Source organism: Narcine bancroftii, chromosome 8, assembly GCF_036971445.1.
Source record: "Narcine bancroftii isolate sNarBan1 chromosome 8, sNarBan1.hap1, whole genome shotgun sequence".
NCBI classification, from domain to species: Eukaryota; Metazoa; Chordata; class Chondrichthyes; order Torpediniformes; family Narcinidae; genus Narcine; species Narcine bancroftii.
The window spans coordinates 20938225-20963741 of record NC_091476.1 but is presented as its reverse complement, the minus strand read 5'-3'; the positions used below and the strand labels follow the sequence as shown (position 1 = coordinate 20963741).

Sequence of the window (25517 nt, the reverse complement as noted above, 5' to 3'; positions counted from 1 at the left end):
TAGACTACCATTTGCTTTTGACCCCTCCGTCTTTCTCTCTTACCTCTTTCCACCACTAACCACCCTTCTGCATGCTATCCTAGCAGTCAGATTTAAAATTTGCAGCCCCATAGCATAAATTGTACAAGACCTCACTGCTAATGGCTCTCCCATGGGATGATGTTATGATGTGGCAACTGTGCCTCAGAAGAATCATGGACATTTAAAAAGTATTGAAATATAGGAATATATGTCAGAATAACAACAGCCTGGTGCAGGATATGAAAATAAAGAGCTCCAATTATGATGACAAAAATAAGTCAAGGATGTATGAAATTTGACAAATGTTGTAAAAGATTGCCAAATAAGGCAACAAATTTGAGGATTGGGATATTTTGGTTATCAGTCAAGAGGAGGAACAAAGAAATTGATGAAGAAAGCAAAAAATAAAGAGCAAATGCAAAGAAAATTAAAGTGGACTGTAGAATAGATAATGGAAAATCTCTGGGTGTGCTGTACGTGGATTTTCAGAAAGCCTTTGAAGTCCCAGATAAAAGATAATGTGTAAAAATGAAAGTGCATTTTGTTGGGCCTCAGCAATTTATAATGTAAACTAATTTGGATGAGGGAACAAAATACTAATGGCTGGAAGAACTTGGCAGGTTAAGCAACACCTGTGGAGGCAAAAGGATGTATAATGATTTGGGTCGATATGCTGCCTCATTCCTGACGCAACATCTTCCAGCAGTTCCAGATTCCAGCATTTGCTGATTCTTGTGTCCATAACACTTGAAATTTGACGGAATTGCGAATTATAACAGATTAAATGAGTGGACTAAAACATGACAGATACAGTGTAGTATAGATAAATGTGAAGTAATCTGGTTTTAGTTAGAAAAACAAAGTTAATGCATTATTTAAATTGTGTAAAAAATTTGTATCAATTGAGATATGTAATGTGGTTTTGTACTCAAGTCACTGAAAGCAAACATAGAGGAGGAGCAAGCAGGTAAGAAGGTAAATGCAAGTAAGAGGATTTGTCAACAGGGGAAAGAAGTGGGCACCTTCCATCCGGATGTCATTAATATCAACTTCTCTGGCATTGTCTGAATTCTGAGACTTTCTGCTTTTGGCTTTTTCCTGGAAGAAGGGCTCAAACCCGAAATGTCGTCAGTGTCTTCTATAGACCCTGAAAAGACTGGCTGAGTTCCTCCAGCATTTTGATGTGTTTTTACAGGAGGAAGAATGGCTTGCTATAAATTTACAGTGCAGTGTGAGGGCATATCTGGAGGAATGTTCCTATTCTGATATCGTTACCTAATGAAGAGATATACTGTACATTACCATAGATAACATACAATAAAAGTTTACCAGATTGATTCCTGGAATGTTGAATAAAGAAAAATTTGGTCAACGAGGCTTGTATTCATTATAATTTAGAAGGAAAATGTAAAATGTGTGTGGAGAGAGATCAGGAGAATGGTGTTGATAGTAGAAAGTCATACAGCACGGAAAAAGGCCTTTCACTCTAGCTAGTCTGTGCTGACAATCATTTGCCTAATCCTGCACTCATCTCATTTTATTCTTCCCACTTTCCATCAACTGCCCTGGACCTACCACTCACTAAGGGGGAATTAACCTTGAATAATTAATACCAACCATCACATCTTTGGGATATGGGAGAAAGCTGAAGCACCTGGAGTAAACTCGAGGTCATGAGAATGATCCTACTCCACACAAACAGCACTGGAGATTAGGAGAGAACCTGGATTGCTAGAGTTCTGAGGCAGCAGGTTTACTGACTGTGCAATTATTCTATCTATACCACTATGCTGCAATCATGGGTCCAGACCTAGATGAACAAAGAGTTTAAAAGAAATTCTGGTATAGTAGATTTGATGCAGATAGGTTTATCTGGCTGCCATGAATTGGGTAAAACTATATTTTTGTGGATTATAACCAAGTTATTTGTCCTGCGATTATTGAAGCACGTTTCATGAGACCAAGGTCAAATTTGTTGACCTTTCTTTCATCTTAAAATTTTGCAGGTTAGGACAGCACCTTGGAATACAACACGAGCATTTATTGCAGCAATGAAGGGCAAATGCTTACTGGAGGTTACTGGGGTTGCTGATCCTACTGGCTGTGGTGAAGGATTTTCCTATGTCAAGGTTCCCAACAAACCACAGCAGCAAAAGGTAATACTTTGGAGTTTGAATACTGTTCACCATTTCTGTTGACTGTTTATAGCACCCACATCACTTTTCATTTTGGTAGTGATTTGTAGCATTACTCAATATATGGAATGAATCTTAATTTGCTTTTTTTTAAATCAGTTTTTAAAAATTGGTAAAGTTGATGCTAAATTTTTGTTGAGACTCATCGAAATTACTTGGGTGAAATCATTATCATATTGATGTGTTTTGAGTGCATTTTGATGTTAACTGAAACTAAGTTTTTATTATTTAGCAGGGCAATCAGTAAACTCCAGGAAAGTATTTTCTCGGATTTATTTTTTGAATGATAGCAATATCCAGTTTTATTACCAACATTAGTCTTTAACTTCCTGGACTACAAACTCATAACTGACTTTGTGATTGTTATGTGAGAAAGAGAGGGTGTGACGAGAGCATGTGATCAATATGTATCTTGGCAAATGGAACAAACCTATGTGCTGCTTCCCATTATTCCAACTGATTGCATTCCGCCTTTGTAAATTGGATCATAAAACTTGTGCTCAGCTTGGTTGCAGAGACTGGTGAACTTCGTTGTCCACATTCAGAACTTTTCATGAAGCTGCTCAACAAAGAATTATATGAAAGTTTTTGATGTTAATGTAGAAGTTAATATCTATAGGACAAATCTGGTGAACTTCTTGTTAATAATCATATGAACACTACGTAATATGGAATACCGACTTGGAGAATTTGTTTAAAAACTCTGTTGGTTCTTAAATAACATCTTCTTTGCATCTAAGCAGACTTGGGAAGTGGACTACAGTAATTGCTTCTAACCCTTGCAACCAAAAGTAGAATATATTTGTTGTTCTTGAAAAGTCTGTGCAGGATGTCACTTCACGTCCAGTGTAGAGAGGGGGTCTGATTTGATTCCACCACAGTATTAACCTGTCATTTGTCCTCATGAAAGAACGTGAATTTTGCTTTTGCAAAATCCTCTGATTTTGTATCATAACTTAAAAAGCAAAAATATGTGGCAGATTCCATTTATCTTGGAGTTTTATGTACAGCGCAACTCTGATTATCTGAAATTGGATTCTCCGAATCCTCATTTATCCATAATATTTTTGGAGCTGAACTAACCTCACAGGTTGAAAAAAATTCACTTGACATGAAATTAGAACAACAGTTGTCCTCGTTAGAGGTAACTCCCTCCCCTCTCTCTTTCCATTTCTTCTTTACCTCCCCCTATTAACTTTTCCCTCCAACTCTCCTTCTCAAACTGCATGCTGCTGTCTCCCAGCCGCAAGCAGTTGGAAGAATCTCTTGTCCTAGTGTCATCAAGGAGAACGACCTCCCGGGCAGGAGCAGAACCTCTGGCTCAGTGACGTTTCCTCCCCTTCCCTCCCTCCTCTTCCTCATCCGTTCACTCCCTCCTCCCCTTCCCTCTTCCCCCCTCCCTCTCCATTCCCTCCCTCTCCATCCCCTCCCTCTCCATCCCCTCCCTCTCCATCCCCTCCCACTCCATCCCCTCCCTCTCCATCCCCTCCCTCTCCATCCCCTCCCTCTCCATCCCCTCCCACTCCATCCCCTCCCTCTCCATCCCCTCCCACTCCATCCCCTCCCTCTCCATCCCCTCCCTCTCCATCCCCTCCCTCTCCATCCCCTCCCTCTCCATCCCCTCCCTCTCCATCCCCTCCCTCTCCATCCCCTCCCTCTCCATCCCCTCCCTCTCCATCCCCTCCCTCTCCATCCCCTCCCTCTCCATCCCCTCCCTCTCCATCCCCTCCCTCTCCATCCCCTCCCTCTCCATCCCCTCCCTCTCCATCCCCTCCCTCTCCATCCCCTCCCTCTCCATCCCCTCCCTCTCCATCCCCTCCCTCTCCATCCCCTCCCTCTCCATCCCCTCCCTCTCCATCCCCTCCCTCTCCATCCCCTCCCTCTCCATCCCCTCCCTCTCCATCCCCTCCCTCTCCATCCCCTCCTCGGCATAATGGAACTCCCCAACTCCCACACCAAATCTTCTCCTTGGCCTACTACCATACACGCACACCAGACTCCCCGGTATGTATTTGTGGGCCCAGGGGAGATTCAGAGTCGGGACGCAAGTGTCGGGAGCTCTGGTGATTGGGGAGACAGGACCTGCTGACTCGCCGGTGAGTGTTCCACTGGCTCAGAAAACCTTCCTTTTTTTGGTGAGAATTAAACATGATTTTAATGCTTAAAAAGTCTTCCCTTGTTGTTTAAACATTGATACAAGTGATTTTCAGTTGCTACTGGGCTGTTTTTAAAAAAAATGACTAGTTCTCCGAAAAGGAAACGTTTATCTGACATAGGCCTGGTCACAACCATTTTGGATAATCGGAGTTGTACTGTATTTCGTTTGTGAAGATATTGAACCTCTTCTGATATCAGAAATGATTTGTTGCCTCATTAAATCCAAAATTTTTTAAAAATACATAATCTTTGACTTGGTTTCCAGGATGACAACCAGCCTCAACCAGTGAAGAAGACTGTTACAGGAACGGATGCTGACCTTCGGCGACTATCTTTGAAAAATGCCAAACAGCTCCTTCGGAAATTTGGAGTTCCAGAGGAAGAAGTAAGTTGTTCTGGTATGCAGTTTTATCATTGATACATCCTTCACTGATCTATTGTGGAGCAAAAAGTAGCATTGATTTTCAAAACATTTTGTAAATTCAGTTTGTTAAAGTTATTTCGACATGATGATGTAAAATGCTGTGTAAATATTTGCAGCAATATCATAAAGCTGAAACATTCATTTGAAACTGATGCTTTTATTTATTCTGTGGTAGATTAAAAAGCTCTCTCGATGGGAGGTTATTGATGTTGTGCGTACAATGTCGACAGAGCAAGCCAGGTCAGGTGACACTCCCATGAGCAAATTTGCCCGTGGATCACGTTTTTCAGTGGCTGAACATCAAGAGCGATACAAGGAGGAGTGTCAGCGCATTTTTGATCTTCAGAACAAGTGAGAAAGATTTATTGTTAATTGTATCATAACTTCAGTGTGACCTACAGTCAAACATGGAATCTATTGAAAATTTAAATTTATAGAAGCATAATTCCCTCACTGTCACAATTGACCCCTTCTCACAGAATTTCATGCCCTAGAAGGAGTATAATTGAATTAAAATTAGATTGATCATATCTTAAATTATTGTTAATTTATATCAATCAGCATCATTCTTCAGTTGTTAGTGCCAAATTTTGGCTAATTCTAGTTGCTCTGGTCAGTGTCCTGTTGATAACTTATTTTCTGGTGCTGTTCCTGTTGATATTGATCAATGCAGTATTTGGTCATGGAACATAAATGCATCTTACTCAAGTTTAATAAAATAAGTCAGGCAAAGCCAGATGAAGATAGGTCAGTGGATAAATTGTTCCTTAGAATGATTTGCAGTATTGATCTTGGTCCTTCATGAGTTGCACCTTTTCAGATGGCAAATAAAGTTGTCTGTGAATAACACCACTAGTTCATATCACTTATTTCAAAGTGTAGTCTATTTGTCAGTAATCAGTACTTTTTCACATGCTAACGATTATGCCTTGGGGTCTAGAGGTTTTGTGCCAAAAATGGTTTAACTTCTCTTTGGGTCTTAAAATCAAAGCAGAAATATTGGTTCTCCCACTTGGATGCTACACTGTTCTGCTTTAATTATAAAATGCACCATATTTCTTTGCAATAAAAATAACTTTAGGGGCCAGAATTGATTTCGAGCAAGATTTTGTAAAATGGCTCGGGGACTATTCTGCTGTTACAATTCTCAGCGAAAAGTAATTCTATTTTTTCCAAAATTGCTTTTGGGTAGTGGGGTAAAGATGTCCATTGATAAGCATATAAAGTAACACCATGTAATTATGTGCATACTTTTTCCAAATACTGCTATTTGCATTTTAGGTATAATCTCTTGGTGCAATTAATGGAAGCTGACTTTCAAAGATCTGCCAAATCAAAGATCTGGGTGATTTATGACTGAAGGAAAATGTTTTAAATTGTGGTTTGCTCTTTTTCAAACTGGTAGCATATTCCTATCTGACAGCTTTTTCCAGACTTACAGTGAACCATCCCTTGAATATTTTCTAAAAGTTGAAACCTCAACATGTCAGTAATAAAATGGAATTAATACAAGATTAGTGTAAATAGAGAAACTTGTCCGTGAACTACTCTTTGCAGACGATGCCGCTTTAGTTGCCCATTCAGAGCCAGCTCTTCAGCGCTTGACATCCTGCTTTGCGGAAACTGCCAAAATGTTTGGCCTGGAAGTCAGCCTGAAGAAAACTGAGGTCCTCCATCAGCCAGCTCCCCACCATGACTACCAGCCCCCCCACATCTCCATCGGGCACACAAAACTCAAAACGGTCAACCAGTTTACCTATCTCGGCTGCACCATTTCATCAGATGCAAGGATAGACAACAGACTCGCCAAGGCAAATAGCGCCTTTGGAAGACTACACAAAAGAGTCTGGAAAAACAACCAACTGAAAAACCTCACAAAGATAAACGTATACAGAGCCGTTGTCATACCCACACTCCTGTTCGGCTCCGAATCATGGGTCCTCTACCGGCACCACCTACGGCTCCTAGAACGCTTCCACCAGCGTTGTCTCCGCTCCATCCTCAACATCCATTGGAGCGCTTACACCCCTAACGTCGAAGTACTCGAGATGGCAGAGGTCGACAGCATCGAGTCCACGCTGCTGAAGATCCAGCTGCGCTGGATGGGTCACGTCTCCAAAATGGAGGACCATCGCCTTCCCAAGATCGTGTTATATGGCGAGCTCTCCACTGGCCACCGTGACAGAGGTGCACCAAAGAAAAGGTACAAGGACTGCCTAAAGAAATCTCTTGGTGCCTGCCACATTGACCACCGCCAGTGGGCTGATAACGCCTCAAACCGTGCATCTTGGCGCCTCACAGTTTGGCGGGCAGCAACCTCCTTTGAAGAAGACTGCAGAGCCTACCTCACTGACAAAAGGCAAAGGAGGAAAAACCCCAACACCCAACCCCAACCAACCAATTTTCCCCTGCAGCCACTGCAACCGTGTCTGCCTGTCCCGCATCGGACTTGTCAGCCACAAACGAGCCTGCAGCTGACGTGGACTTTTTACCCCCTCCATAAATCTTCGTCCGCGAAGCCAAGCCAAAGAAAAAAAAAGTGTAAATGGGTACTTGATGATCAGTGTGAAATTCGTTGGTTTAAGGGCCTGCTTCTCTCTGTGATTTTATGGCTATTTAATGCAAAAAGGAAGTAAATGTTATTGTAAAAGATACCAATATTCATTCTCCATGTATGTGGTCCAGAGTCACAGAATAACTAATTACTCAGTTCAATTGCCAATATTGTTTGAGTACATCTTCACGCTCATCCAGATATTGATCTGATCTCTGGTTTTTAGGCATTGCCATTTGCTGACTTCCAAGCTAAGCTGAAGGTTATATTTTTTGTCAGGATATGTAGTGATTTCAAAAATAAAAAAAAAAACGTGATTTTTTTTCATACAATTGACAACTGTAACTCAGAATGCTTTGTTCACTTTTAGGGTTCTGTCTTCAACTGAGGTTCTCTCGACGGACACAGACAGCAGCTCAGCAGAAGACAGTGATTTTGAGGAAATGGGAAAAAATATTGAAAACATGTTACAGAATAAGAAAACAAGCTCACAACTTTCTCGTGAACGAGAGGAACAGGAACGCAAGGAACTACAGAGGATGTTGATGGGAGAAGAAATTGGAAATGATAAAGACCGTGATAAAAAGGAGAAGAAAGACAGGAAAGGTTCATGTGAGTGATGCTTGGTATTGCTGCAGGAGAGGCATTATTTTACTGACTGTGTGGTATCCTTGAGCTTCTGGTATATGAAGTACTGGTGCTGTTGTAAAAGGAACTGAAGCAGATTGAGCCTGAAGGAGAAAATGGAACAATTTGGTATATAAGAGGGTAGAAGGTGAAAATTAATGTGGATAGCTAAGCTTTGAGGGGTGAAATTGTACAGTAAATATTGATTGAACCTGAATAGTTTGTCTTGTTTCGTGAATGAAAATGTTCAAAATCTTGGTGTCTCTGTTGGTCAAAATTTGGTGAGTGTTTTTAATATTAGAGATACATGAGCAGAACTGTCTTTTTTTGGTGTTGAAGTTCATTTTTTTTATGATCTGGCTGCCCATATACAACTAGATGAAACAGCATTTCTCTGCACCAAGGTGCACACACATAGGCATATAATACACAGAACATAATAATCACGCATATACATAAAAATGTACTATTAATAAATATGTATGAATATTATGGAATAATTTACTTATTTCATTTATGAGGCTTAAGTTTATAGGATATCATTCATCTTACAGCCTGTATTTTTTGATGCTCCTGTATCTCTTTCCTGATGTAGTAGGCCAGAGATCTTATGTCATGGAAGGTAGGGGTCTTCACTTATTTTTGAGCCCTTTTTAAATAATGCTGCTGTTGAATGTTATCAACAGAGGAAAGGGAGACACTTGTGATCTTCTCGGCTGTTTTTAATTTATTTTAATTTAGACATACAGCATGATAACAGGCCATTTTGGCCTATAAGTCTGTGCTGCCCAATTTATGTACATTTTGAACAGTGGGAGGAAACAGGAGTCCCCATGGAAAAACCCACGCAAACGTGGGGAGAATGTACTAACTCCTTACAGATAGTGTTGGATTTGAATTCCGATCACGTGCTGTAAGGCATTGTGCTAACCGCTATGCCAACTGTGCTGTATTGACTTCCGGTCTGATGCTTTGCAGCTACCATTGCATACAATGATGTAGCCAGACAGAACATTCTCAATTGTCAATGATCCTCCTTGAAGCTAGAGGGGTAGCCTTGTCCTCTTCAAACTCCTTAGGAAGTATAAGCCCTGATTCACCTTCCTATTTAACGAGGTGTTGTAGGTCCAGGATAGGTCATCTATTCTGTGCACATCAAGGAACTTTGTGCTCTCCACTCCCTCCATGGTGGAGCCATTGATGTGTAGTGGAGAGTGGCTGAACTTCATCTTCCTGAAGTCCACAATCATTTCCTTTGTCTAGTCTACATTAAGACTTGGGTTGTTATTCTCGGACCATTTGTCAAGCCTTCCAACATCCTTTCTGTAAGCCAACTCAATACTGTTGATGACTCCATCTGCTGCTGCAACATCCACAAACGATGATTCTGTTTCAGCTGAAGTCAGGGTCAGCAGCATGAACAGTCGTGGGCCAGTGTTCAGTGTGATGGGACTTGAGATTTTGCCTGGCATATGAGGTGTAATTCTCTCGGTAGATCAGCATGAAGTGGAGGGTCAAAGCTTAGCATCTTCTGTGGCTTGGTTTGGATGGTAGGCAAACTGGAATTGGTCCAATGTTGCTGGAAGATGGGATTGGATGCATTCCATAACCATTCGCTCAAAGCACTTCATGCAGGTTGAGGTCAGTGCCACTGGGCAGTTGTCATTGAGTCTAGTTACATCAATCTCTTGGGCACTGGGATGATGATGGCTGCCTTGAATTCTGCAGGGAGAGTGGACTGCTGTCAGCATGGTTGCACAGTCCTTCAGCATCAAACCAGGTATGTTGTCTGATCCTTTTGCTTTGTGTGGTTTCAAACTGGATGAGATCCTTCTCATCTCAGCTGCGACAATGCAGGACCCTTGTTCTTCAAGGGGATAAGGAGGTTTTCTTGGTGTTGCATCTTTTTTTACATCAAACAATGCATAGATGGTAAGGTCAGGAAGGGAGGCATCTTTGCTGTTGATCATTATACAGTGCATATTACATAAATTATTAGAGTTTTAAATCTTTCATAATGTTAGTTTATTATAATAGAACTGGTTGTTCATGGGTAAAGTATGTTTACTGCAAACACCTAGATGAAAAATTATCTGGTGTGGAAATTCAAATTTCAGATTTATTGTCAGTTATAAATACATGACATCACATACAACCCTGAGATTCTTTTTCCTGCGGGGGTGGCAGAATTACTTCATCGTTGGCTGAAATCTGGTGTCTGATCATGAGAGCAAGAAGAAAAATAATCAAGGATAATTGTTCTCCAAGATTGAAGAAGGACATTCTTGCTATTGAGTGAGTGCAGTATAGGTTCACAAGGTTAATTGTTATATGTTGACTGTCATATGTTGAAAGATTGGAGCGACTAGGCTTGTATACACTGGAATTTTGAAAGATGAGAGGGGATCTGATTGAAACATATAAGATTATTAAGGGATTGGACACACTCGTGGCAGGAAACATGATACTGATGTTGGGGGAGTCCAGAACCAGAGGCCATAGTTTAGAATGGAGTTGAGGAAAAACTTTTTCACCCAGAGAGTTGTGGATCTCTGCCTCAGAAGGCAATGTGGGCCAATTCTCTGGATGCTTTCAAGAAAGAGTTAGGTAAAACTCTTAGATAGCAGAGTCAAGGGATATGAGGAGAAGGCAGGAATGGGGTACTGATTGTGGATGACCAGCCATGATCATAATGAATGGCAGTGCTGGCTCGAAGGGCTGAATGGCCTACTTCTGCACCTATTGTCTATTGCTATTGATAGTCACACAATCAGTTTCCACCTTTGTGAAGATTTGGTTCTATTGGTACTGAGAAGATTCTTACATTTGTAGTTCTTCATTTATGAACTTGTATAACAAGTGATGAATAGCTTCAGAGCTAAGACCAATGCTGTCCTGTTTTGCATTCACAGCTGAAGAGAGAATGATGATCAAGAGTAGGAATCTGAATTGAATTTCCCACAAATAGTGTGCGGATAAATACCATCCAGCTCTCAAGCAAAAAATGATTGGGTGAAAGCCCATTTGCTGTCCTGATTAAGTTTAACTAATTTTGGATACACTCTGAATGAGTTGAGATTTTAATACGTGTGATGAAATAACTTTATTTTTACCAACATGTATGCTAATTTCATCTTTTGTGGAATAATGTTTAGATTTGTACATGTACATGAAAGTGATGTACTTGAGGGCAGCTGGTACTGTGAAACTGAGTCCTTATCTTCAAGGAACTGATTATTAATCAGCATTCTTTGAAATATAAAGGACAATAAACTATAATCAAATTATTGCTTTTACCTCTAATTTTAAAGTTTTTTTGTTAGTAAGTGATATTAATTTTGGAGAATGATTTTTTTTCACAGTTTCATCTCTGGTGTTTATAATAAGCATAAAAAATATAACCAGTAAAAAAATTTTTTTCATTCTAATCTTGGTCAACTCCATTTCACGTGATCTCTCCCATATCAGCCATTCTCTGGTCTGTCTGGAGAAACAGCATTTCAGTGGCAGAATTCTCTCAGTTTTGCATTGAATGACTTGTCTTTCCTATCACTCCCTTTCCTGTCGCTTTCCTCTTCTTCCAACTGAGAGCCCTGATATTGGGCATCCCTCAGCTGTTCGCGCTGCGTTTGTTCTCTCATCAGCTGGACCCCCCCTCCCGTCGGTGTTCTCTTTTTTCCTAGTGAGCGCACTGCGCATGCGCGACTCCTTGCACATGTGCAGTTGCGCGCTTTTGTTTGGCTCAGAGAGCCATTTTTGCAGTCCAGCGGTTGGGAGGTCGCGACTCTGCGGGGTTGTCACCAACCTTGGAGAATGGGCTCTCTTCTCCACAACAGCTCCCTGTTTCTTCAAGCAGGTAAGGCCTTCTCCTTTCTCTTCCGGTGTCTTTTCTTTTTTTCCCATTGTTTTTACTTTTTCCTTCTTGGGTGCCATTTTTAATTTCTCTACAACTTTATATTTTATTTGTTATGTTTTGTGTTTCTTGAACTTTGTATTTTCTTCACTTTATTTATTTTCTGGAGAGGGCTGGTATTCTTCTACCGGCCACTACTCCATCACGTGACTCCTCCCCATTGAATGACTTGTCTAAGAAGTTATTAATTTAGGACAGTCCAAATATGTCTCGTGTATGATTCCGACACCATCAGAGAAAGTGTTTTTCAGCTCATTAGTCTGAACTCCATTTGGATGCAGGAGAGAGAGGAAAGTTCAGTGTCCAACCTACTAATCCACCCAGAATGACTTTTTTAAATTTTGTTTTTGAATTAAATGCAATATAGCGTTGTTACATTAAACAATATGACATTCAAATCTTTTTTTTACCTTTTAGCATGCAGCACTCCTACCCCAGGAGTATTTCACAAAGATGATGACACAGCCTCTGTCACTAGTCTTAACTCCTCGGCCACAGGGCGACGGCTGAAGATCTATCGTACATTTCGAGATGAAGATGGAAAAGAATACGTAAGATGCGAGACTGTCAGGAAAGCTGCTGTAATCGATGCATATGTTAGAATACGGACGACAAAAGATGAAGACTTCATGTAAGTTGAATATTTTTATTGCAATAATGCAACTTCAGTTTGCACAGCACTGCTACACTGTACAGTGACTGCTCTGCATGGAGCTAAAATTTGAAGTGACATGATGTTTGGCTTTGATTTTGCAAAGGAAATTATTGGAAAAGGAAATGGAATATTTGGATTGAGGAATGGGTAGGATATTCATCATCAGTGGTGAATGATCCTGAGAAGACTGCACGGTATGAGATGAAACCTATGCAATCAGATGATAAACTGAGCATCTTTTCTCATGGATGAATGCAACAGATATATTGTAAAAAAAAGCCTACTAGCCAATATATCTCCATCTAAGTTCAATAAAATGTTATCAGAGAAAACACAATGCTCAAGTAACTCAGCGGGTTACATAACATAGTTTCTATAGCAAAGATAAGATACATAACCAACATTTCGAGCATGAGCCCTTCATCAAGGTTACAAGCAAAATGTAAGCAGGATCCTGAATAAAATAGGGTATGGGGGAACGAGAAGGGAAGGAGCACAACTCCACAGGCAAGAGATAATAGGTGGATAAGGGAGGGAGGGCACAAAAGAAAAGAAGGGGATGGGGATAGCTCTCTGAATGGAGAAGGAAGTGGTGGAGAGCTAGAGGAAAGGAGATAGGGATAGGAAAGAGAGGTAAAATTGGGAGTGGCCTTGCAGAAACCAAGAAGTCGATGTTAATGCCATCTTATTAGAGTGTGCCCTGATGGAATGCAAGTGTTGCTCCTCCAGTTTAGGGTTGGCCCTTGTTTGGCAGTGCACAAGCCCTGGACACACATGGCGAAGTGGAAGTGGGTGCAGAATTGAAATGGTTGGCTTCTAGGAGATCCCTGATGCAGACAGAATGGAGATGCTTAGCAAAACAATACCCATTCTGTGTCTCTCTCTGACATAGAGAAAGCCTTATCCACTTATTACCTATTACCTCATGCCTGAAGACCTTGCTCCACCCGTGCCCCTCCCCAACCACCATTTTAGCCCTTCTTTTCTTTTGTTAATTTTTTTTGTGTCATTTTTTGTTCTAATTTTTGTTCTATCTTCACTAGCTGTAAAATATTTGGAATGTCTTATGTTTTATATTGTGTCAGGTAAGTGTGAAGCTTTGTTTGTCCCTTTCACCCAGTGAAGCATGACTTCAAATCTACAGAAGTGACTGGTCTTTGTCCTATTGCCTCCTCCTTTGACGCTATCAATGACCAATTACTCTGATGTAAAGTGCCTTAAAATGCAATAAAACATTGAAGCAAAAAGCTGGTGGTAAAACTATTTACATATTTATGTAGGTACTTTTATGTTGATACGACATCCAGGAATTGGATAAAATCAGCCATTAGGTAAATAAGTGGCAGATAATTTTATCTGTTCATTAAGACGAGATATCTCTTGTCCTTCGTAGTTCATCACTTGGCTGAAAATACAGTACAACTCCAATTATCTGAAATCAGATTGTCCAAAATCCTCATTTATCCAAAATCTTTTTAAAAATTCAGATAAATGAGGCTATCCGAAACAAATCAGAAATCCTCATTTATCAAAAATTTTTTTTGAGCCAAACTGACCTCACAGGTTGAAAAAAAATTAACTGGACATGAAATTAGAATGACAATTTCCTCATTTCAGGTAAATTCCTCCCTTTTCTCTTTCCATTACTTCTTTACCTTCCCCTGTTGACTTTCTCTCCAACTCTTCCTCTCAAACTACGTTCTGCTGTCTTCCAGCTGCAAGTGGTCAGAAGAATCCCTTGACCTGGTGTCATCAAAGAGAGTGGCCTCCCAGGCAGGAGCGGGATCTCGGGCTCAGTGGTGTTCCCTCCTATCTCCTTCCCTCCCTCCCTCCTCAGCACACTGGACTCCCCAGTGTGCATGTGCGGTTGACCTAGGGGAGGAGTCGGGACTCAGGCTCCAATGATTAGGGAGACAGGAGCCCTCTGGGGATCTCATGCAGCGGTGGGGATTGACAGTGGCGGTTGGGAGGTCTTGGTAATAGGTGGCGGCATTGTGGCCAGCATTTTTTTTGGTGAGAACTAAACATTATTTTAATTCTTAAAAAGGCTTCCCTTGTTGTTTGTTGTTGTTTAACAACCACCGCCAGTGGGCTGATATCGCCTCAAACCGTGCATCTTGGCGCCTCACAGTTCGGCGGGCAGCAACCTCCTTTGAAGAAGACCGCAGAGCCCACCTCACTGTCAAAAGACAAAGGAGGAAAAACCCAACACCCAACCCCAAACAACCAATTTTCCCTTGCAACTGCTGCAACCATGTCTGCCTGTCCCGCATTGGACTTGTCAGCCACAAACGAGCCTTCAGCTGACGTGGACATTACCCCTCCATAAATCTTCGTCCGCGAAGCCAAGCCAAAGAAGAAACATTGATGCAAATGATTTGCTGTTGTTCTGGGCTGTTTTTTAAAAATGACCCGTTCTCTGAAAAAACTGTTTATCCGACATAGGCTCGATCCTGACCATTTCAGATAATTGGAGTTGTATTGTTTAAAATTGTAGGGCAATTCAGTAAATAAAAAATGGTTGCATTCTTTTACAGGATTTAAGTATAGTCCAATTTTGGCATCACCATATGATGACCTAATAAGGCAATAGATAATGAACTGGAAAATATTGAAATTGGATGGAAAAAAATATAATTCTTTTAGGTTTTTCTTACAATTTTGTGTCAAATATTCATAGCCGTAAATTTGCACTATTTGATGAGCAACATCGTGAAGAAATGCGGCGAGAACGACGCAGAATTCAGGAACAACTTCGGAGACTCAAACGGAATCAGGAGAAGGAAAAATTGAAAGGACCACCAGAAAAGAAGCCCAAAAAAGTAAAAGAAAGGCCTGACCTTAAGGTAACTAATTCCAGGATATTCTGAGTGTGAACTTCATTGTACATCATCACAGAGAGGCTTGGTAGCACCATAATTGACTTGAGTTGGCAAATCCTGATAGGGACTGAACAAAGCAACATCACGGATGAAATCTTTTCAACATCCTCTCTGCATTTGCCCATGGTAGAGCTGGTTGGAATGGTCATCACATTGTCCTTGTAGCGACTAAACCCTTGTTTTTGTTTTGAGGGCATAATATTAAAATGGCCTTCCCAAAACACTACATGAATAGACTCTGCTTTGGGGAGGACGAATGAGAGTATAATGGAGGGAACTTTTAAAATTACAGTCCAGTGAGCAGCTGATCGAGTGCTTTGGGGGGAGGAGCTGAATCGAGATTGGCTCTTTGGAGGCACATCAGCCAGTAAAGGAAAAATAGGTGTCGAGAAGTGAACGTTGTGTGAGTGGCAGTGATTGAGAGTAAATGCTGGGATTGAGTTAAGTGCTGAGGTTTTGGCTTGAGAGGCTTTGACAAAGGGGGCTGAACAGAGGTCAGAAAAGAACAAATGTCTTTAAGTTTTTCAGACTTAGTGCAGCTAAGCTCATTGCAGTGGGAATCTCAGTCAGGGCAGAGATATGACTATCCAGAAAAATGTGGGGCATCAGAAAGACTCTGATGTCACTGTGGACCACATCTGTGGGATGTACATCCAGTTGCAGCTCATCATTGTGTTAAGGAATTGGACCTGGTGTTGGATGAACTCGGAATCATCTGAGAGACAGATAAGGTCATAGATTACAATTATAAATGGTTGCATGATCACTAGGAAGAGAAATGAGTAAGTTCCCCATAATAACAAGTATACCTCTTGATACTGATGTGGGATGATCTATCAGAGAGTATCAACAGCAGCCAGGTCATTGGCACCACAAATGATTCTGAGGCCCAGTGGATGAAGTCAAGTGGAGTGATAGTGGTACGAGACTCTGTTGTCAAAAGTTCTGTGGATGCAAGAGAGACTTCATAATAGTGCATTGCCTCCCTGTTGCCAGGATCCAGGATGACTTTGAGAGGGAACATGACATTGTGAGAGGGGAAGGAAATAGTCAAAGGTCATGGTCTTTGTTGGTACCCCTGCAAAATGAATTCAGGGATTTCAAAGTTGTGATCTTGGGATTACTACCTGTGCCATGAGCTAATGAATCCATAAACAGGAAGGTAGTTTAGTTTAATGCATGGCTAAGGGGCTGGTACTGGAGGGAGGAGGGATTTTGATATTTAGATCATTGGACTCTCTTCCAGGGAACTTGGAACCGAGTTAAACAAGAAAATCTGCAAAAGCTTTGATTGTAGTTTACACAAAAATTATGGAAAAACTCAGTCAGTCACGCAGCGTTCTTTATGTGGCAAAGATAAAGATAGATCACCAGTGTTACAGGTGAATCCTTCATCAAGGTGTGAGCAAAAAGCAGTCAGACACCTGAATAAAATGGTAGGGAGAGGAGCAGAGGCCCACAGGCAAAAAGTCAGAGATGGATATGAGTGGGAAGACACAAGAGAAAAAAATCTGAGAAGTGATAGGGGAGAGACAGAGAGCTGGAGGAAAGGAGATGTATGGATGGGTAACAGAGGAAGACAGAGGACTGTCTAAACAGAAACCGGAGAAGTTGATGTTAATGCCATCCGGTTGAAGAATCCCCATTCAGAACATTTGGTGCTGCTCCTCTAGTTTACGGATGGCCTTGGTTTGGTAGTACATGAGGCCATGGACAGACAGGTTAGCATGGGAATGGAGCAGGAAATTGAAATGATTTGCCTCTGGGAGATCCCTGCTATTGCTGTGGACAGAGCAAAGGTGCTCAACAAAATAATCTGCAATGTAGAAAAGTTGGAACCTATGCAGGAGGTACAAGTTACACATGAACTGGAGTGGGACCAATATCCTCATGGTGAGGTTCGCCAATTCTACTCAGAGGGTTTAAACTAGAGTGAAAGAGGGATGGGAACTTGGGCAGCAAGTGAAAGAGGTGAGAGGGTGGCAGATGTTTGAACAAGTACGCCTAAAAGGAAAGACAGGTAGGGATGGGTGAATGGTCACAATGAAACTGATGAGCTAAAGTGTGTTAATTTTAATGCAAGTTGTGGATAAGGCAGTTGAGCTAAAAGAACCTGGAATGGTACTTGCAATTATGATGTTGTGACTGTTATGGAGACATGGGTGCAAAAGGTATGGGACTGGCAGTTCAGAGTTCCTGGGTTTTGTATTTCTAGAGGGAAAGAGAAGGAGGTAAAAGAAGAGATGGTTAGCATTGTTAATCAGGGAGAGTGTTATACCTGCACTCAGAAAGGACCTAATGGTGAACTCAATGACTGAGGTAGAATTGTAGTGATCAGAAATAATTTAGGTGCAATCATTCTGAAAGGGCTACACTAAAGATATGTCAGATAAGCACTTGAAGCAAAGATGAACCACTTAGAGATTTAAAATGTAGTTTATAAAAAGACTTGCAGCTGAAAGTTCAATATAAAATCTCCTGTATTTCTTTTCTTCCTAATAGCTGAAATGTGGTGCTTGTGGGGCCATTGGACACATGAGGACCAATAAGTTTTGTCCTCTATATTACCAAACAAATGCTCCACCAAGTAACCCAGTTGCTATGACAGAAGAACAAGAGGAGGAGCTTGAAAAGACAGTTATACCAAATGACAATGAGGAGCTTATCAAAGTGGAAGGAACCAAAATTGTTCTGGGCAAACAGCTGATTGAGAGGTAAGTGAGAATAATAACTTAAGATGAATGCGAGAGAGTAATTCTGTGTAATTAACCTCTCTGAGGCAATACTGATAAACAAATTAGATGTAATTTTTCAAAAAAAGGAACAAAAATGTACACAGCATGTTTGTTGTCCCACTGCAAGATCATAGGACCTCTTTAGTGCAACTGATCCATGGGATTTGCCCTAAAGGTGCTACCACACAATGAAATGTTTCACTCCTCCCAATTTTTTTCCAGTTCACCCTTCTGCCTATTACTCCCAGATCAAGGAGAGTTTCTTATCAGTATCATATCTTGTGATATCCTCGCTCTTGAGGCTGCATGCTTTTTCCATGTTTTGAGGCCTTGAGGCAGACCATAACAGGTATTTGTGGCAATGTTTATGGTTGATTTGGTAAATTGTTATTATATTAGTTGATTATCATGGCAAGAAAAGGTTACTTAATTAAAATAGAAAATGCTGGAAAAACTCTGAGTTGAAGGATTTAACCATTGTTAGCCTTGGATGACGAACCATTCACATCATCAAATCATACATACTCTTTGTCTTGCTAATCTTTTTAAATATGCCTATGAATGCAAATGTTCTGACTTGAGCATTTTTGGAATCTGGACTTTTGTATGAATTCCAAAATATTGATTCTGTATTTATATTTTTAGCATGTGAAATCTGCCTATTGTATCCCTTCTTCAACCTTTGCTTAACACTGGTCAGACCACAGTTTGAGCATTGTATCCATTTCTGATCATTCTTTAAAATTGACCTTGAAGACCTCAAAACAGTCCAGCAAATAATTATTAGATTGGTACCAGTTTCATCTGTAATGTTAGAATGGAGAAGCTTGGGTTCTTCTTCGGGCAAATAAAGCTGGCTTAATCATGGGCCAGGGCTCGTGGATTTATAGTAGACTAAAGATAACAATAAATGTTTTTTTATGTACAGAAGTTTTGATCTGGGGCTCCATAGTGTGTACAAATAATGAAAGAGAACCAATCACAGCTTTCAGAATAGATGTTTGTGTACACTTTATTACGAGCTTCCGTTTTAGTAAAATGTGATTATCGCTGTAAGGGATAGTATAGACAGGAGGGACTGAATGGTAACATTTCACACATGTCGCAGCTCAGCGATATTTCAATACATTGGAAGAACTGAAGGAAGGTTTGTCACAGTCTGTTCCAGAATTCAATACTTTTGAAAAGGCGTTGTGATTTTTCAAAGGGAGAACCATTCTGACTGCCGAAGAGAAAGCAGCTTTTTGAAGCAATTCTTGTGGTCAGCCATTCTTGTGCAATTCAGAGCAAAGAATGCTTGGGGAATGAATAGGCCTTTTGGGTAGATTGAGCTGTGCCAGTAGCGTCTTTCTCTCACACCCACCCACCCACCCACCCCTGCGCATAGTTGGAGATAGATTTATTATTAAGGATAGTTTAAAAGTTAATACTATAGCTTAAGAGTTGGAAATAAAATTAGTCTTTTAAAATGAAACACGATCTGTTTCATTGTCTATTGCTGCTCATTACACACAGTTTGTAACAACTTGAAGAATAGAAATCATTTTGAAGAAAGGTGAGTGAAGGTACCAAATGAACTGCTTTGCAAAAGGGCTAGCTCAGATTGAATGGCTAAGTAGTCTGTACTATTATAACGCTACTCTAAACATGCTATATGAATGGACTTGGTTTCTTGACATTTTCTGCACATTGCAAATCATTACAGTGGTCCTCCCTTAGCCTCGGTTTTGCTTTCTACGGTTTCAGTTACCTGTGGTCAACTACGGTCCGAAAATATTAAATGGAAAATTCCAGAAATAAACAATTCATACGTTTTAAATTGCCCACTGTTCTGAGTAGTGTAATGAAATCTAGTGCCGACAAGCTCGGGATATGAATCATCCTTTTGTCCAGCATATATGGTAACTGCTGATTCGTCACTTAGTAGCCATCTCAGTTATGAGATCAATTGTCTCAATTATTGTTATAATTGTCCTATTTTATTATTAGTTATTGTTGTTAATCTCTTATTGTGCCTAATTTATAAATTAAACTTTATCATAGGTATGTTTGTGCAGGAAAAAACATAGTATATACCTGTATAGGGTTCGATATTATCCATGGCTTCAGGCATCGGGAGGGGGGTCTTGCAACATATCCCTGGTGGATAAGGGCAGACTACTGTATGTACAGTAAAACTCCTGATATCCGACACCTATGGGGGTTGGTAGATGTAGGATAAGTGAATTTTCCAGTTGCTTGAGATTGTGTGTTGCATGATTGGCCAACTAATGATGAGGCATGCCAATTTTAAACTTCTGTGTTTTTTGATCTATTTATTATCCATGATTTTTTTTGCTGGTTGTTCTATGTATAGTTCAAAATCTGATATAAATTATTCTTTTGAAGTGTGTAGTTGAAATGTTTTTGTTATTTTCATGAATTTGGGCAGCACAGTTCGTGTAATAATTAGCCCAACAGCACCAGTGACCTGGAGTCAAATCAAGCACTGTCTGTAAGGAGTTTTTATGTTCTCCATGTGTCTGCATGGGTTTCCTCCGGGCACTCTAGTTTCCTCCCATCCTTCAAACCATACGGGGGTTGTTGGTTATATGGAGTATTTATGCCGCACAGCTCGTGGGCCAAACGGGCCTGCTACCATGCTGTATATATAATTTTTTTTAAATTAAAGATTTAAAAATATCTAAATTAATAACTACAGTTAAATTGAGCATAAATACTCAGTGAATCTGATAATGATCCAAAAGTGCAAACACTTCTTCTGCTTGTATCTCTCACTTAAAAACCTTTGACACCTTGACTCTGTCGGTGTGCTTCAATTCCATTTCCATTTGTGTCAACTTTTCAGTCTTTGCTCAATCTCCATTTGTATTCCTTGGGTTCTCACATTCATTCCAATGATTCTTGCAGCATCTGTGAAGGTTCTTCGCTGCTCAACTTGTTTGCTATTGCTCAGGACTGATTTTTTTCCACTGTATCCACAACTTCTCATGGCTCACCTTTACACTTGGCGACTGAAAACCCATCTTCTTGCAGTTTTAATTTTAAGAACTTGTTCTAACATTGATGAGCTAGTGTTTTTTTGCATGGAAAAGAGAAACACAAAAGAAGAATGCTGTTTTGCATTAATCTTTTAAAAGTTAAATAAAAGAGAGGTGATGAATTATTGGAATTCATTGCCACAGACGGCTGTGGAGGCCAAGTCATTAGGTATATTTAAAACAGGTTCTTGAATAGTAAGGGTGTCAAATGTTGTGGGAGAAAACAGAAGAATGGGGTTGAGAGGAAAAATACATATCAAAATGTTTTTGTTCTGTTCTATTTTTAGCTGAGCTTGTAGTCATCGTAGAAGTTTAGGTTCATTCACAATTTATGTTCATTCAGAGATTGGTAGATGTTTACGGAATCAAGAAGAAGCAGTTTGCACAGAAAGGTGGTGCATGCAGACACGACATTAATGAATGGTAGAGCATGCATGAATGACCTTCTGCTTGTCCTACCTGAGGTTCTAGTGTAAGTTATTTGGTATTCACTAGATTTAAATGAAAATATAATGTATATTAAAGATGCATGTGATCTGATATGCTGGTTGAAAAGAAGTCAAAACTTCTTGGAACATGGAGAATGGCAGGGAGAAAAGATGATCAGCTTTTGACATGTAATGGAAGTCAATTGTAGGCACAGATATTGAGAATTTTGCCTGATTTATAAATCATGGATGCAGCTGCACTTAAAATACTGAGAACTTGTCACCGCAGGGGAAGAAAGAATATTATAACATTTGAAAGAATGTTATGAAAAAAAAAACAAGATTGAGGAATGGATTGTGAAAATTGATTTGTCAGTTGGACATGCTTTCATGTCATTAAAACAAAAATAATGCTGCAAAAATACTCAAGACGACTGGCAGCAGAAACAGACATTGTTTCAAGCTGAAGTATCATGAAACTGAAATTCTGTTTCTCTATCCAACAATGCTGCCAGTTTTTCAAGTTTTTATGTTTTGTCAAGTGGTGGTGTGAATACTGCTTTTGGATTCCTAGTGGATGTCGAATGCACAGCATAAAGGGCTGAAATTTCTGGAACAGCGGCCTATCTGGAAATACATTCAGTTGAAAACAAATGTTCAGAAACACTCCATTGCAAGGGCGATCATACTTTGGAAAAAGCTTCAACAGAGATGATGGAAGGAAGAAGATAACATTAATTATTCTGAATATAAATAAGATGACTTTCATTCAGAAATAATATTTATGAATATACCTTCTGGTTGCTTTGAGAGAAGAAATGCTGCATGCTTGGGAGAAAAAAAAATTGCATTTCTGGATCACAAATACATCATCTCTTGAAATGTACTCACTTAGTTGTGAGTTGATTTCCAAGACAGTGGAAAGTAACATAAGCAGACCATATGTTTCATTGTTTTGCAATGAAGGTGTTCTCCTGAAGATAAAACTCCACAGTACCTGACTTCAATTTTCCGCTTTCATCTTTGTGTTTGAAATATCCATTTGTGACATATGACATTTAGCATGAGCAAAGTTTGTTTCTCACATCTCAATTGTGGTGCAATTATTTCTGCATCTTAATTTCTGAGGTATCCTTTAGCTTTATCCATTCACTAATTTATATACCCGGTACTGTATTACTCTTTGATATTTCAGTGCAGATGAAGTCCGCAGGAAATCTTTGGTCCTCAAATTCCCCAAACAGCAGCTTCCTCCAAAACGCCGCAGACGTGTTGGAACTACAGTCCACTGTGACTACCTCAATGTAAGTGCTTCCAAAAGTTCAGATACCACTATTACTGGCAACTTTATAACAATCACCAAACAATTAAATGAGATTACAACAGGCTTAGAATAGCCACAGGTAAAATTATAACTTCAATTCTGCAAAATGTACTTTATTTCATCAATATTTTTCATGCTTCATTCTTAACATTTCATTCATTGAAATCAAAGAAGAGTTACTGCAGGAGCTTTGTGTGAATAGATTCAGAAAGAGACTTGATTTACTGACTTATTATGATTCCCCTTCAAAACCATGACTGTTGTTTTGGCTCAACTTTAAAATAGCGACCTCAAAGTCTCAATGGACTTATGTGAAAAATTAGGAAATGCAAATGAAAGCCTATTATCTGCAAAGATTTGGAAGGAGATTTTAAATTTGAAGAGAGATTACACAAGGTTTAGATATAGGAAAATTCTCATGCATTATTTTAAACACCGAACTGATAATATGAAATGAACAGGAAATCTGGCTGATAAATAACGAAAACTAGCAAGGTTGAATTTAAAAGTAACAGCCCAGAGAAGAATTTGTGAATGAAGCAAAGATCTTGCATTCAGGAGATAATAATGAAAAAGGATGGATAATGTGCTCTCTGTGTCCATTTGACCATTTGAAGTCCATTTGGAGGTGCAGGTTAAACAACCAGAACTAATCTCAGTGACAATGACGATGAGATCTGAGTAAAGATGGGCAATTTTGAAAAATGAGTTTTGAACCAAGTTGGATGATGTTAGTCTTAACAATGTTAAGTTAAAGTTCTTGCTTATCTTCTGTTTTCATTTTTTTTGTGAAAACATGAGCAAAATGTAGAGATACTACAAAATCTGAATTCTTGGTACTGCAAAAGTCTTGATTTTTTTAATATTGTTTTCTCTCAAAAGAGACCTCACAAGTCTATTCATAGACGAAGAACAGATCCGATGGTGACCCTATCAAGCATATTGGAAGGAATTATCAATGACATGAGAGACCTAGCAAATGTGAGAGTTCATAGATATTATTTAATTTGATCTTATTTAATATGATTAATTTGAGGAGGAGGGGCAGTGATTAGAAAATGAAATAAGACACCACAATCCCATGGGCCTCTATTAACTTCACTTCAGACTGATTGGATGACTGTTTTTCCCAATTGTATGGATCCAATATTGGTTGTTCGGGGAATTTTGATCCAGTTCCTCTGGACTTGGGTGCGTTGTTTAAAAGGTTTTTAATTGGTGCTATATCTTGAGATAGATGGTTCAGAAAATACAACCTTTGAACCTTATTAGGATGAAAATACAACCCTTTGGACTTTATGTTATCAGGTTGCACAATAATTACGGTTTCTTATTAAATGATTTTAAGTATCTGTGCCAGCAGAAAATGTCAATTAAGAAAGAAATTAGAAAGGCTAAAAGGAGATATGAGGCTGCTTTAGCAGGCAAGATAAACATAAATCCAAAGGGTTTCTCCAGGTACATTAAAAGTAAAAGAATAGTGAGGGATAAAATTGGGCCCCTTGAGGATCAGAGGATAAGCTATGTGAGAAGTCAGAGAGATGGGGAACATTTTGGAATATCCAAGTGAAGTAAGAAAATCTGGTAGTGAGGTCATAGATAATATACAGTTGAATGAGGAAGTAGTATTGGCTATTTTAATTTGGATAGGTCTTCCCTAGGTTCCTGAGGGAGGTTAGTGTACTGGCCATGGGGGAGGTGCCGGAGGACTGGAGGGTAGCTCCTGTTGTTCTGCTGTTTAAAAAAGGCACCAAAAATAAACCTAGAATTATAGCCCAATGACTCTGATGTCAGTGGTGGGTAAATTAATGGAGAGTGTTCTTAGAGATAGCATGTACAATTATTTGGAAAGACTGTTCTGTATGTGGTAGATCATGTTTAACAAATATTAGAGTTTTTCGAGGAGGTAACTAAGAAAGTTACAGGCTGTTGCCTGTAAGGCCTTTGACAAGATTCTGCATAAGAGGTTCGTTAGGAAAGTTCAAGCATGAGATATTAATGTTGAAGTAGTGAAATGGATTCAACAATGGTTGGATGAGAGATGCCAGAGAGTATTTGTGGAAAATTGTTTGTCAAATTGGAGACCAGCGATTAGTGCAATGCCTCAGGAATCGGTACTGACTCCACTGTTGTTTGTCATATATATTAATGATCTAGATGATGGGGTGGTAAATTGGATTAGTAAGTACACAGATGATACGAAGATTGGTGGTGTTATGGACAGTGGGATATAGGATAATTAGAAGGGTGGGCTGAAAGATGGCAGATGGAGTTTAATACTGTTAAATGTGAGGTGCTACATTTTGGTAGGATTAATCAGCAAAGATCATACATGTTAAATGGTAGACAATTGAGGAGTGAAGTAAAAAAAAAAGGGATTTAGGAATTCTAGTACATAATTCCCTGAATGTGGAAGAAAGGTGAAGAAAGCATTTGGTATGTTGACCTTCATAAATCAGAGTATTGAATACAGGAGTTGAGATGTCATGTTGAAGTTGTATAAGGCATTGGTGAGGCCAAATTTGGAATATTGTGTGCAGTTTTGGTTGCCAAATTATAGA

At 39.7% G+C, this 25517-nt stretch overlaps 1 protein-coding gene across 5 annotated transcripts in view; it reads left to right on the top strand.

Moving 5' to 3' along the window:
* The window catches only part of taf1 (TAF1 RNA polymerase II, TATA box binding protein (TBP)-associated factor), a 107720-nt gene that overhangs the window by 51980 nt on the left and 30223 nt on the right, over nucleotides 1-25517 (top strand). For all 5 annotated transcript variants that reach the window (XM_069893081.1, XM_069893079.1, XM_069893082.1 and 2 more), the window contains exons 21-29: nucleotides 2028-2177; nucleotides 4639-4758; nucleotides 4973-5148; nucleotides 7722-7963; nucleotides 12309-12522; nucleotides 15227-15392; nucleotides 17931-18142; nucleotides 22828-22936; nucleotides 23839-23937. In XM_069893081.1, the coding sequence (XP_069749182.1) occupies nucleotides 2028-2177; nucleotides 4639-4758; nucleotides 4973-5148; nucleotides 7722-7963; nucleotides 12309-12522; nucleotides 15227-15392; nucleotides 17931-18142; nucleotides 22828-22936; nucleotides 23839-23937 (1488 nt within the window). The remainder of the gene's footprint in view (nucleotides 1-2027; nucleotides 2178-4638; nucleotides 4759-4972; nucleotides 5149-7721; nucleotides 7964-12308; nucleotides 12523-15226; nucleotides 15393-17930; nucleotides 18143-22827; nucleotides 22937-23838; nucleotides 23938-25517) is intronic.